Here is a 15,068-nt window from a genome sequence, read left to right as displayed (position 1 = left end):
GCCACAAAAGTAACCTGAGGTTATAAATAATTTAGAGTTCTTATCAGTCATATTTTTTGAATATTTGATTAAAAATGGGGAAAAAAATATATAAATATGACAGAGGAAATTCGGACTGTAATAATTTTCAAGTTTATGACCCAAATTCTAATTGTTTATTTATTTGAAGCAACTCTTTTTATCATTATTTAAAAAGTTTTGTTACTTGTAATATGTTGTAAGTGAAGAAAAAATGGTCAAAGTATGAACAATTGAGGTATTTCCCGTGAAATACTCAGGGGCCACTAGCATGAAAAGTAGGTCATTGACCTAATAATTTGAAATTGAAATTTAACACCAGATTTGTAGGTATACAATGTGCAATAGGTGGTTTTTCTTTCTTATCAGTGGAATTTTTAGTCTTCAGAGTAAAGGTATACCTTAGGATAGCAGAGATTATAGAATTATATTCAAGGTCTAACTGTTTGATATTTGGCTTCATGATGTGATCAATCGATTTTCCTGCGTGATAATTTGCATAAAGTTCCTAGACTTTTATGCATAAAATGATCACGCAAGCCATCGATTGACCGTTGCCATTGAACCAAAAAATCTGACAGTTTTTCCCCACATTTACATGTTCTTGTTTCCGCAGGTTCACGTGCTGAAAGCCCTGAATCTAGCCCCGGAAGTCATTTTATTATCAATAAACCAGTAGAGTTTTTTAGAAATAGATTAATTTTACTATTTTAATTTTTTCTTGGACAAAGATATTAGAAATGTTGATTTAAATTGATAAAGAAAGTTTGATATATTGCTGAACAAGAGATTTAGTATAAAGGTCCTTAACAGTTGAGATGAAGATTCTGCAAGGATTAGGAGGATTAAGATTTGATTACGCAGTAAATACATTCATGATTTTCTAAATAGATATTGTCTCACGATATTTTCAGTTTTAATGGATATTGTTTCGAAATGTAAAACATGTTAATCATTAAATAAATATGGCAAACGTATTTTATAGATCTGTGTGATCAATGCATAGGAATGACGATATGTGTAACCTATCAAGAGGGGATACATGTACTCGCTTCTTTTGAGCACTTGGCCCTGGACCCTTAATAAGTGCTCTGTTCATTGATTTGCCTATGGGTTCTTTCAAGAACAATACTTGACATTTTTAAGAGCGATAGTTTTCTATCGTCATCTTAATTTTACTCTCATGGGATGAAAAATCCAGTTATTAAAAAGAAAATAATTTTTAAATGTTCGATATAATTCATTCATATCATAAAAGTGGTTGTAGAACAATTATTTACGTGGGAGGAATAAAAAAAATCTCTGATTCACCATCATTGTAATTGAACATAATGTGAAGATTTTCTCATTTGACCAATTTCTTGATATTCAGTATTTTCATATTTCTCGCTAACATCTGTAATGTGACACATATCAGGACGTCTCCTATTTAACTCCATATTCTCATAGACCGCTGTGTTTCCTTTTACACTTTCTGTGAGAAATCGCATTGTTGTATTTTCTAGACGTTTCAGTCGTTTCTTCATCTTTCTCCTAAAAAAAATTAGTTGTGGATTAAAGAGATAAATGGGATTTCATTACTGTTGCTTGCTGTTTAACTTATTCAAAATTTACTTATAACTTCAAATTTTTGTGTCAAATATTTTGAATTTTAAGATGTGAATGCAATAAGCAATTATCACATTCTATTATTTTCACATTGACTGACAAATTATCTCGATTACGATCAATAATAAATTTTATTTCAAAGATGTGAAGTTGGCAATCGCGTATTGATATTTGAATTTTTTTATTATTATTTATTTAGTAGTCAAGTCTTACTATTGTAGATTCCTAATTTTTTGCGAGTATTTATTATCGCAAATGGGCTCTTCAACGTCAAATCGCGAGAATATTGATTCGCAAATGGACGGTTGATCAAGAAATTTTACTTAGATTTTAATTCCATAAAAATAAAAGCGAGTAATCTTATTTCCGCTGTTGTGCTTCTCTCGAAATTACGTGATAATTAATTCCACGCGTAAATTTTGGAATCTACGGTATGTACAATAACCCCAATTCCGAAGCGGTTTTTATTTGAACACTTAGATATGCTATGATAAATATCGTATTTTAACATATTCACCCTCTGACCATAGTAATAAATACGAGAAGAAGCACAAGAAGAAAGGCAGCTGTCAACGCTCCTTCAATAAAAAAGTGAATGTTCGTTTCCAGTTCACCTGAAGCACCAGCCTGTAAAGAGTAATAAACCATTGTCAAAGAGCGTTGAACAAATTCTGAGATAATGAAATCATGAACAAAAATAAATTTAAATCACTTTTCTATAAATTCAAAAAAAAAAAAAATATAATACATGTTAACGTGAAATTAATGAATAATCGAAAATTGAGTGAGGGTTCTTATATTTGATGATGTTAGGGAAAAGTTATTCTAGTATTTTATTCGATTTAAGAGAAAACGTGTCGTATCTTACCTAAGTAGAAAAGACGGAAAAGAACAAGAAAAAAATCTGGAAGATTTATTTTTCAGTTTTCATTTCAAGTATATCTTTCAGATTCTTCCAAGTTTTGTTGTACGCACAATGGAAAAGGAAAGTCTTAACATATGAATTTAAAGCATGCAGTTTATTGAAGGAATGAAGCTTATGTTAGCCTAGGTTATTCGCAATAATATAATTTATGGCAGTTTACGCCTTTACGCGAAGCGGTTCATAAAAAAACATAAACTGTCCCAAGTAATGTTTTATAGTGTAAGATGGATAAGAATATGTTTCATAGCTGATCATTTAATTTAACTGTTGACAATAAACCAATCTTTCCGCAAAAACAGCTTCAAATTGAGCATATCTTAAACAGTAATGTCAAGAGGAGTAATACATTTTTGACGTAAGTCAAATTGACGATACCAATTTGTTAAACAATATAAAGTAAATTATTTGCCCAATCAAATGATGTGTTACAACTATAATAAAATTACGCTTAAGGACAGATGATACAAACAAATTTTTTCTTTGAAAAAAGATTTAATATCATGTCACAAGTTTAGAAAAGTGGATGGTTCTTAGAATTTTTTCTTCTGAGAACTGGAAAATTCCGAAAATAGACTCGGAAAATATTAGTACTATTTCAATCAAAAATAAATATAGACAAAAAAAGATCAAAATAACAAAAAAAATTAGCAATATCACATAGGCTGATTTTTACCATTTAGCTTTTCCTTATAAAAATCACCTGGCTTGGTATATTTTTCTTAAGTTTATATGATACTTTTAGCACTATGTTAACATATTCTGAAAATTGTTTTCACCTGGAAACCTTTACTGAATGTGATTTGTCTATATTTGTTTTTTCATTGAAATATTACTAATATTTTCCAAGTCTTTTTCATATTTCAGTTCTTAAGAGATAACATTCTAAGAACCATCCACATTTCTAAACTTGTGACATGATGTTAAATCTTTTTTAAAGAAAAAAATTGTTTGTATCATCTGTCCTTAATTAATAAGAATCACCAATGTACATTCTCCTGTCGTGACGTTACAAGTTCTATTGAAGCAGTCATCACTGCATGTTGCGTTGCATCTGTATCCATGAACCCCAAATGAAGACTCTAAATAAACAAAAGTCACATATGTATATTTTCTAATCTCATGGAAAATGTGGAATTTTGGAGTGAATTCCAGACGGTTAATATACAATTATAGCCTTTTGATGAAGTCAATCCCTCGATATATAGGCCGTAGAGAAAGCATATCGACCGAGCACGAAGTGCGAGGTCGATATGCTTTGTGTAAGGTCTATATATCGAGGGATTGTACCGAATCAAAAGGCTATAATTGTTTTATTATTTTTTATCAGTTAATAAGAAATGTCTGAAAATCCTTCTTTATAATACGTAGTACTTTTTCGTACAAGGCATTGTTATGACATTGCATTATGACGTCACAGAAATGAAAACCAGCTGCAGTATCTGTTTTTAGGAACATCCAGTCTATAAAGACAATTGTGACGTCAGCACTGTTGCTGCTTCACAGAAGAACGTTTCCAATTTTAGAAACACTAGGTTTATAAATTTTAAAAATAGAAACATGCAGTATGTAACACGTTTTGTACTTTGTCATTTGATCCAGTTTGAGCCAATCAGATATTTGGAACAATAAAGAAAAATAATTATATTTATACGGAATAATTGCTAAATCTCCTTTACCTTCTACAGCTTGTATGTTATGTAATTAATGTTCCCGTTAACCAATTAAAAAAAATAATTATTTGAGGTATTTAGTTGCTTATTTTATGATCTGTACCTACAAGGATAATAATTAACAATAGGAAAGAAAAGGACCTGCATTTGTGATTCAATAATTTGGCCTTGCACAAAATCCCAATATCAAACTGTTAAAGAATTTTAATAAGTTGCGTTTGCATGGTGATTTTTCATGCTATATCCATCAATCTAAAATCGTATTGTAAAAATTCAATACAGTAAGACGTAAATGCATTAATACTATATAAAGATAAAAATTAAAAAAACATTAGTGTAATTTCCATTAAAACAAACTAGTATTTGCAAAATGCTCTTGAATTGTATCTGACGTCAATTATTCGATTATTATTTATAAAATCTCTGTATAATCAAGTTAATATACGAGGGTTGTTCAATATTACTGAGAGAATTACAGTTACTCCAGAAAGGACGGAGGTAATTTCATGAAAATTCATCTACAATTTATATAGAACGAATAAAACACATCTGCAAAATTTCTAATTTCTATGATAATAAGATACGTTTCGGTGAAATAATAAACATGCATATGTCTATAGACCCGGAGCAGCCTCGGCTACGTCATTTAACGTCACATTAGCACGAGATGGTTTCGCATGTAAAACGACGGGGAATGTTTAATACTGTACCTTCTTTGTTATTACACACAACATAACAAAAATCAAACATTCTCTTTTCTTAAACCTTTCTTTAAAAAATGCATTTTATTGCTACCCCTGTGTAAAATTTTCATTTGTGGGAAAAGATGACTAAGAATCACACAGTGCTGATTTATGCAACGCGGATCAACGATATTAACACCGTACGTAATAACTGATGGTCGTCTAAAGCTTTTGATTTCAGTCTGGTTGAATTTATTGTACATGTAATTCAAAAAATTGTATACTAATGAAATAACAAGCTCTAGCACGTTATTTTCTTCTCGTTGTAGAAAAGGGTTCTACTTAGAGCTACACAAAATTTTAGGTATGCTGGCTGGTCCGCCCTCGACGTCAAAATCCATTTTGTTGTTGTTACCTGTAGCAGATTTCTCTACTGCGTTTAATTGTTTTGATGAACTCTGTATTTTTTATCAAAATTCTCACAAAGTTGCACACTATGATTTTGAAATAAAACATGAAAATCATACGCATAAATTGAATCAGTTTCGTTCTTGTTATGGCTCCACGCAGAGTCAAAACATTGGTGCTACATATTTTCAATAGCCAATTTCGTGACTGATCCGGGTAACCCTACTATGGAAACATTTATCTACCATTGCGGTGAATATATTTATTTTTGTAACACAATTTGTGTTTTTTTTTTTATTTCTTAGTATATGTCAAACATATGTGCAAAATTTCACCGAAAAACGTTCAATTGAAAGCAAAATATACACAATGTCTCAATAATATTTGAACAGACCTCGTACGGTTTACTTGAATGCAGATTCATGAAAAAGTGATAAGATTGTGTTAAAAAACCATCATATTGCAAAACACGTTCTCAATAAAAACCCTTGTAAGCAGAAACATTACATAAATGTGCAGTAAACCTCATGAAATATATCTAAATTATGACATACATGAACATGTATCCCCGTATCAATTTAGCTGACCATGATATTTTGAACGTGCTGTCTCTATCTCAAATTTAATTAATTATATTGTGGCTATGTTTAGCTTCATGAATTTTTAAACAAATTAAATAGTTTTGAAAATATTATTTAATCAGAGGCACATTTAGATTTTAAATTAGTTTTGCCTAAGAATTACTTAAGAAGCAGTTATGGTTTTTGGTTTTTTTTAGCCCTTATATTCAATCTTCTTTTAAAAAAAATATTAAATGGCTGTAATATGAGTTAAGTAGTTGAATATGATAAAAAGAAAACCACAGCTTTTGCCAACTTCCATATTTGGATATACAACGTATTATGTAAAAAGCTTTGAAAAAAATCACATAGCTAAAATTCTTTGTGGGCCTTGTGCGAGCTGTATGTTGTCTGAACGAAATTCCTCTAAATATTTATGTCTTCTGCAACTTTTAAGAATATACAGTGAAACTATAAGTTCATGATATCACATTTTATATTTGGGGAGGTAAAGTTGGAAAAACGATTAATGAAATATATATTGAGATAACAAACAATATTCAAGATCAAAAGTCCATTTAACAATACAAAACAAGAGCTGGGGATATTCTGGACCTCTGAAAAATCAGCAGTGAGATAAGGTGCAATGGAGAAGAAAGAGCATCATTTGCACACCCGCCGTGTGTTCCTTATCACGATCGGGAAATAACGGAAAATTCAGCGTCAATTCATTGTGTAAATAATCAACTTATTAGTAGTATGAGAAAATTCAGTAAGAATATGACTCAATGATAAATTAATTGGATTTGCTGACAAGGTTATTGTATCGACCATAGAACTTACTAAATGATGACTTTAAACAAGACTGCTGATATTTTTGTTTCATCAATCATACCCAATGTACATATTTTAAATTTTATTAAAAAAATAAGAAATAAAAAAAAATGATGTAGTCCATGTAAAAATAATAATTTTCCTCAAAATAAATCGCCAGTATATTTGTTGTTTGTTTTGACTTTTAATTACAGAATTTTTATTAAAGAAATTTATAAAATTAAAAAAAAGTTTTAGATCTGTAAATTTTGTCTTATACTGGGAACCTTCGGCAATTGAGCAGAGAAAAAATAATCTTGCCAGAAATTACTGCGACATTGGACCTCGGTTTATACGTTTTGATCCCTTTGGGACCTATCTCCACGTCCCACTGTGGGACTCAAACCCGCAACTTTGATATCATTTTCGTACTTCACAACTATAGAGCAGACCCTCTAACCACTGTGCCATGCGGAGGACATTCTACTTTGTGTGGTCTAAATAGTAAAAGGCAGTAAAAGTCTTTGGTCCTGACATGTCAACCAGACATTGACCTAACAAGCTAGGTCCGAAAAGATCCATATCTGAGTTGTGTGTAATTTTACATAACTAGTAAAAAATACATTTATTTATATTTTTAAATCGTTTAGATTTAAACTGGAAAAACAAAAGGTTAGGTAATTTAATAAAGTCTAATTTAAAATTTATAAAAGCAAAGAATATTACCATTTTTACTTTTGTCACATCTTGACCCTTCCCACCCATCCTTGCATCCACCTTGACATAGTCCTGTCACTCTGTTACATCTACCACGGACCCTACAGTTGATGTTACAAGACTCCTCGCAATTGTATCCAAAGTGTCCAATGGGGCATTCTAGACAGCAAAAAAGGTATCTTATTTATACGATGAAGGGCAACCTTTTAAAGAGCAAAACATAACTTGATTGTGAAAAAAGTACTCTAAGGGGTATTTATACAAACTGAACATTAATAGTATAAACATATGCATACACAGGACTTATAAATCCATGCATAGCCATAAGAATCGTTCGTTAAGATAAATAAGGAGGTGTTCTAAGACGAGAAACACATAACAACTTCACGCAAATTTTACTCCACACAGATATATATGATGAAATCGAATTACATTCAAGCCTGAAATCCATGTTGACAATGGCAGAGGATGCTCACTCCTCTATTGCACCCGATCCCATCTTAATAGGTTGGAGGTCCATGAATGTTCTGTACCTATTTTGTATTGTTTATTGAAGTTTTGAGCTTGAATACTGTTTATTGTCTCCATATATTTCATGGGATCAAAGGCAATAGAAGAGTGAGCATCCTCACCAACCTGTCACAACATATGCATGTTGTTTGTTATAATAATGGAAAAATCATTCAACAGTTCAGTTTATATAATTATAAAAGTCTAAACATCATAAACGTATCAAATAATGTCAATCAGAATTTATTATGCAATTCTTGACATTGAAATAGATACTTTACCGTGAGTACAAGTCTCTCCTCGAAATCCTATATCACAACCTTTTAAACACGATCCATTGATATGATGGCATTGTTCAAAATTCAAACACCATCCGCAAGAAATATTGCAGTCAGTACCGTAAAACCATCCATCACATTCTGCAAGATTTATTAACCTTTACACAGGGAAATGTGTATTTCTGATAACATTCTCAAGACTTATTAAACTTTTCATCTCGTACATAAATATACAGAAATAAAATTACAATCGACAAACAATGTGAAAATGTGAAAACGTACCTTCTTCACATTTTGAACCCTTGTATCCGACAATGCATCCAAGACAAGTCCCCTCCACAATGTCACATTGACGCTCAATGCAATTCCGTGGACAAGGTAGGGTACAATTCTCTCCATAAACATCAGACATATTGCATCCTAGCATATATATTGCATCCATTTAGCATAAAACATTAGTCATTTTATGTAGAAAAATATATTAGTCTTGTATGTTTTGCTACCCCGACCTATTCCGCCTCCTAAATATTTATGATATAGTGTTATACATTCATGTTATATTTAAAGAAAAATAGGAATATAAAGATATGGCAAGTTCTTAATATTCATCAACTACTGCGAAAATTGGTTTTGAATAACTAAAATAAACACATATGAAAGTATATTCACAAAAGTTTTAGAAGACAATGATTTACTGCAGAATTTTTCCAGAGATTTTCTATACGAAGAATGTGAAAGAAATTGACAATGCATGTCGCCTGTAAGAAACACGATTGCTATAGCATTTGACAAATGTGAAAATATCCTTTTTTCTCAATATGAGATAACGCACACTCTTACCATAAACTTCAAGTTCACAAAGCTCGTTGAAAGCATACTGGGAATATCCCTCAGGGTAGATATTTCCAGGAAGTCTTTCATTGTAGTAAATGACGTATCGTCCATTCATTACACATTCTATCGTTATATTACTAGGTATTGTCTCCTTGGTGTAATTTGTGTCCTTAAAACATAGATTACCCTCTTCCTTGTTGGTTGTGTTCGAAACGTAAACCGAGAATCCGAGAAATCGTTCTGTATAACCATTGGTCGAGTCTAATGAATAATGAGAAAATAAAATTAAAAAAAAAATCCTAATCTATCACTTGCTTTTTAAATGAATTTTATGGTAAAGTTACATTCCATCAAATATTCATGAAAGGGTTAGACGAATACCTAAATCTATTTCCGAACCCTTACCTGCACCCCCTTCCTACCCCCACCCCCTTTGCTTAGAGACAAGAGAGGTAGAGTTAAAAAAAATCTGTTTTAACTTTTTCATTTTTAGGTAGGATGTGAATTTAACAGAATAATGACACCTCAATCCTACATAACTTGTCTTCATTGTTTTACTAAATCGAACCAAAATACATTTGCGTTTTCCTTTTGGACAGCACTTTGATTATTCAGTTAATTGAGAATTTTAATGTACAGTTGATGAAACACCTAACAAGGTTAAAGTCTAATTGGTCCTCTATGTCTTTGTTAACCTATAAAACATGGTTGATCATAAACTATAATTTATTTAAAATCTGATTTCTGAGATGAATTATTTAACAACATTTACAGTCATTTTTTTGCAAGAAATTGAAATCACCGAAATAACCTTAAGGTCAAGATCTAGTAAATAACTTGAGACTAATTTTTTGGTGCTAGATCCATTATGACGTCATAATCAATTTCAACTTTCTTTTTCCCGTACTTTACGGCTTTAGCAGAATTATGTAGAAAATATGGTATTTTCATGTCATTCAATTTGAAATCATATGAAAAGTAAACCGGATACCTATATTAAATTTCATACTGATTTAAAGAAGAGGCCATGAACATACTAATTACCGTTTTCTTCGAGACTGTAGGCAATCTGGATACATTTCCTCTGCCGAATACGAAAAAAACTCCCATATTTATGACTGGTTTTCTTAATTTTTCATTGAAAATGACAGTTTAAAATACAGTTTTTCATCTTGTTTACCTACAAATTATGCCCCGAAACACCTTATTTGACCAAGATTAAGTTGTAAAGCATCAATAAAGGAATTTATTTCTCAAGTTTGATAAATCTGTAGGCACCTTTCATTTACTAGATCTTGACCTTAAACATGCCATAATGTTTAATGTCAGCAATGGATGAAACATTTTTTGGGGGAAATGGTAACAGAGAACAACTTTTTAATTGACGCTATATTTTTTATGTTAGATAACTTGCAATTAAAAAACATCATCATATCAATCAATTATAATGATTTGCTTTTAAATATATCAATTTTTATAGCGTACCCCACTCAAAATTATCTGTTCTGTAGTATATAGTTATATGATGTATCCTAAACACTCCTCCTAGATCCACCCACCAGGTGGCATTATGTTTTCTACTGTCAGATATCGTACAGTGTTCTCCAACAGGTGCTCGGTCTGAATACCTCCCATCCACAGCCTTATCTGCTCCCCAAGGCAGGTTGCTCAACGGGAAAAACGGATACTGCTGTGAGGCATTCTTTCCTAGAGCGATGTTGTCTGTTAAAAATTAAAATTCTCATGTACAATTTAACTCAATGTTCCTTATTATCAACAATTCCAAATTAATGGTTCTGTATGTGGCGGTTGTATATATGTGTGTTTTAGTTTATTTGTGTGTACAGTTTTCATTGCGCCTATCGGAAGTGACGTAATTCGCCCAGAAACCTACGACGAATACTGCCTCGATTAACTTCTATGCAAGGGATTGCACCTCTTCCTTTTGGTGTTCGTGTTCTTCTCGTTTAAAATCACTGAGTATCAAATGATACATAGAGATTCAAAGGTATTTAAAATCATATAGTTTCATTGTTTGAGGTATATATATTGTTCATTGGGACTTGATTCCTTGGATGAGAATTTGTTCAGTAGTAATATATCTGGAAAATTGCATTTCGTGCTGGACATAAGTTCGTAGGTCATATCATACTTTGAAAACCATGAAAATTAAACCCCCACGAAAATTAGTGCTTTCACAGTAAGTTCGTCGTTTGACAAACTGTGTATATAAGGTTTAAGTATGTTTTAATTCAAAACCTACACTTAAAATGTAAAGATATCCTTCACAAACCCTAAGAGTAATTTTTTTTTAAATTTCAATAACTGTATGTACTTTTTCATAATATGATATTACACTAGAATGCCCTTTTTGCACAGAGAAATCATTGACTTTTCCATCGTTATATTGGTTTTCAAACTATTTTTAAGAAAATTGAATTCATCTGCCATTATTTGTGATAACAACTACTTATATTTCGATTTTAAAATTCTGTCAGTGAAATTTAGTTTCGAAATAAGAGTTTCTAAGATCGGATCGCGTAATTCTAAACAAAACGTAAAATTCTCTTAACGCGCGATGTTTAGCTTCAGATTTTTCATTATTTCTCATAAGTGATAAATACAAAAAATTATTTCTATTCCTTTGTGAGTTATTTACGTGTTTCTTGGAAGTATACAGAATTCTATTCGGAATGTCTTCTCTCTTTCTTCTTTGATTGGTAGAAAATGTACGTTGAGAAAAATTCTTAATCGTGTAATCAATTTAAATACTGTAAGTTTGGGAAGATCTTATTTTCGTAAGACTTAATAATCATGAATTAATTTCAATCTTTAAGATAAATTGATTAACATTACATTATAATTGCAGAATGAACACCGTAATAAATAAAGTTGACATTCATTTACATATTTTTAGATTATTATTAACTTGTTCTAAATATACAATGTTTGTTAGAAAACATGGCGGACACGTTCAAAAGTAAACATGATATCTGCATGTTTTTAATATATAGATATACTTAATCTATTATAATATATATGCAAACATTATGTATTTTCCGATGATCCTTAAACATTAAACAGCTATATCATTTAGATAGAGAAGGATTTATGAAGCATGTCGTTTTTCCGCACGTTTATTAAACATGGACATTTTTATTGAATTAAAATTTGTTGTTGTTCATAAGTATTTAATGTGATATTCAATCTATCGAGAGAGAGAGAGAGAGAGAGAGAGAGAGAGAGCTTTTTAGCATACCATAAGCAGAAATAAAATATCCTGCCAACAATACCCCAACACACATGAACATCTCCGCTCCACCATTTTTTCGTTTCATATTATATTAGTTGATTCCGGCAGTATGTGTTTTTCTATTTATAATCCATGGCAGATAAAATATTATGTGTTGAATTCACTTTTTAAATCTACAAATAATTTGGCATTTGTGTGTGTACAGAAGAGCAAAATGATAATAAATGTCACATCAAATTGTTGTTTATTTATTTCCTTAACTCTTACCTCAAAGCTTCAATTAATTTCTGTTCAAAAGCACAGTTTTTGAAATAGACAAAGAACAGTTGTTAAAAAAGCTTCCTGTAAATATTATTAATGCCCAAAATGCTTGGTATGATTGAAGAATATAATCATTTAAAATTTTAAACTTCCTTTATGCTCCTTACAATTTAAAATCAATGGAAGTTTGAAATTCAGAATAATAGCAAGATGAATATATGTTGTATGTCTTTGTACCTTAAGCCATGTCAACCGCCAACACATGAAAAAAAAATGATCAAACTTCTAATTTAAAATGATAAAAATAATGATATGATATTTTTGAATTAAACAATGCAAATCATATATAATTTTCAATTTAAAAAAAAAACTGAATGAATCATATATGATGACCGTCAAGCAAAAACCACCTTTAAGTCAAAATTTTGACATTTTGAGTTGTTGAGTGATCCTGATAGACAATTTTCTCCTCTTTTAAATGATATATAACATGCCATTGTTCAGAAACTAAATATTAGTGAAATTTTTCAAATAAAAAATACAAATTATTCGTCATGACGCTGTGTTTTAAGGGAAGACGTCAATTATTTTGTTATCACACTTCTGCACAAGAAAAATCACCTCGGACAACAAATGACATAACATAAGTGACTTTTGTTTTATTTAATTACATTGTTATTGTTCCTTTTTATGATCGATAATTTTAGCATATTAGAGGAAAAATTAGGGTTTTTTTTATTACCCCCCTCCCCTTAAAAAAGAGACACAAGATGGTTTTTTTTTAACAATCATTTTTTTCTTTTTTTTACGGGAGGAGGTTTATTGTGCCTTTCATGCCCTTTATCTGTTTATACATATACGTATGGTCGCCGGAAATCCCCCCCCCCCCCCCCCGCCAAAAAAAAAAATACACAGATTAGATTGATGGTTTGAATACTCTTTTGTTTCAGAAGTTTTTTCATCATTTTGTGATTGGACAATTTGAACAATTTTATGATCTTGGTATGTCAAGTCGACATATGAATGAAAGTTACTGAACATTGCTAATTGATAATACATGTTTGTTGTCGATATCTAAATTTATAAGGCCACAGAAAAACTTTCCTCTTTCCCATGTATGCAAATTTGAATAAATTCAGAATACGGAAATTATGTCTGCTAATAAGAGGCATTCTGATAACAAACGGCCCTATCATTTTCCATACGGAGACGCTACCGCTTTCCGGTGGAGAAAAATTTTGTCCTATACTCGGCCTTTAGGGCCATTGAGCAAGTAGGGGCCTTTTTCGTGCCAGCGCCTACTGGGAAACGGGAATTCGGATTATACGGTCTCATCCGAAGAAACGGTCGCCATGTCCTACAGTGGGGTTGAAACTGGCGACGAGAGAGAGAGAGATAGAGTATCATTTGATACATAAATTAAATCAAGACGTTCGTCGAAAATACTTTCTGTCCTTGTGGGGTTTTTCCCAAATGAATTTATTCTTTTATGAAGCAGTTTGAAGAACAGATTCGATTGTATCTTTCTATTAATCTCACTCAAATGGCCTGAAGAGCTTTATCAAAGTAGTTGTCCTCTCTGACCCTGCATTAAAGATGCATATAATAAACATTGCTGCAATATAATTTATACCCATTGAAAATTTAAATTTGACGCTGAACTTCCAGTAATTGGAAGGACCCCTCCCCTCCCCACCTTTCTTATGTTCTGCAAATGTGCACTTGCATATAGGAAGTAACATTTTTGACTGATAGCAACATGATTAATAAATATCTGTTTTAGGAAAAGAATTATTTGAAAATAATTGACAATGTGTTTTTGCTGCTTGATTAATTGTAGAAGACGATTTTGCTAAAATTAACACAATTAAAACATTACCTACATGCGCATTTCTGTCAGCTATGCAGATAAAAATGCATTACCAGGATTGAATTCGTAATTTGCAGTGTAGCTAGGGTCCATATTTTTTTTTTTAATGAAAAGATAATTATCAGGATGAAGACTTCCGCACAAGATCAATTTAGAGGGAGGGGTACTGCTGCTTTCTCCTTTATGCACGCATTTCGGCACCTGGCGTGACAATCATTTTTATATTAGAAAGAAATGAAATATGAAGCATTGTCACATGTTCACTTTTGAATACGTATAAGCGGTATTTTTAGCGAAGATTTAATTTTGGCATTATAAGCCAGGGTGCAAAGATCGGTAAAATTGAATATCGCTAAAAATTAATTGCGCTATATTTGTTATAGCTTCTTAGTGAACTTTCTAAAATAGCTAAAATTATATCTCGCTAAAATAAAATACCAATTTTTAGGGACAAATCGCCAAATTTGCGTCTCGCTAAAATTTCCACTTATACGGTAACACCTGATTTCGGTTATATAATTTTTCCTAAACTACACCTTCGGAAACTGACCAAAATATACAATTTTCGTTAAATTCTGGATAGATGCGGAAACGAGAGTGACATGAGACAATTCGTGCAAAAATCATTGAAACAATTTCTCTTGAGAAAGAGAAAGAAAG

At 31.4% G+C, this 15,068-nt stretch overlaps 1 protein-coding gene across 1 annotated transcript; it reads right to left on the bottom strand.

The window, feature by feature from the left end:
• Positions 1-7,168: 7,168 nt before the first annotated feature.
• LOC134233533 (uncharacterized) lies at positions 7,169-12,464 on the bottom strand. The gene is made up of 6 exons (XM_062715507.1): positions 12,284-12,464; positions 10,510-10,746; positions 9,031-9,285; positions 8,473-8,610; positions 7,412-7,561; positions 7,169-7,269 (listed from the first exon to the last, which is right to left on the bottom strand). Exons 1-6 carry the CDS (start codon positions 12,360-12,362, stop codon positions 7,169-7,171), a joined length of 960 nt encoding a protein of 319 aa, XP_062571491.1. The 5' UTR covers positions 12,363-12,464.
• Between the last annotated feature and the right edge of the window lie 2,604 nt (positions 12,465-15,068).

Source organism: Saccostrea cucullata, unplaced genomic scaffold, assembly GCF_032062105.1.
Source record: "Saccostrea cucullata isolate Sc308-1 unplaced genomic scaffold, CSIRO_AGI_Scuc_v1 ctg3726, whole genome shotgun sequence".
NCBI lineage: Eukaryota > Metazoa > Mollusca > Bivalvia > Ostreida > Ostreidae > Saccostrea > Saccostrea cuccullata.
This window is presented reverse-complemented; position numbering and strand designations above follow the sequence as displayed.

What these genes read in the sequence shown, in the direction of transcription:
- LOC134233533 (XM_062715507.1), bottom strand. Translation starts at nt 12,362, where the DNA reads ATGAAACGAAAAAATGGTGGAGCGGAGATGTTCATGTGTGTTGGGGTA. An exon ending in GGGTTCAAAATGTGAAGAAG is followed by an intron (nt 7,562 to 8,472) that starts GTACGTTTTCAC and finishes TTTGCTGTCTAG; the next exon opens with AATGCCCCATTGGACACTTT. An exon ending in ATGTGACAAAAGTAAAAATG is followed by an intron (nt 7,270 to 7,411) that starts GTAATATTCTTT and finishes CACACAACTCAG; the next exon opens with ATATGGATCTTTTCGGACCT.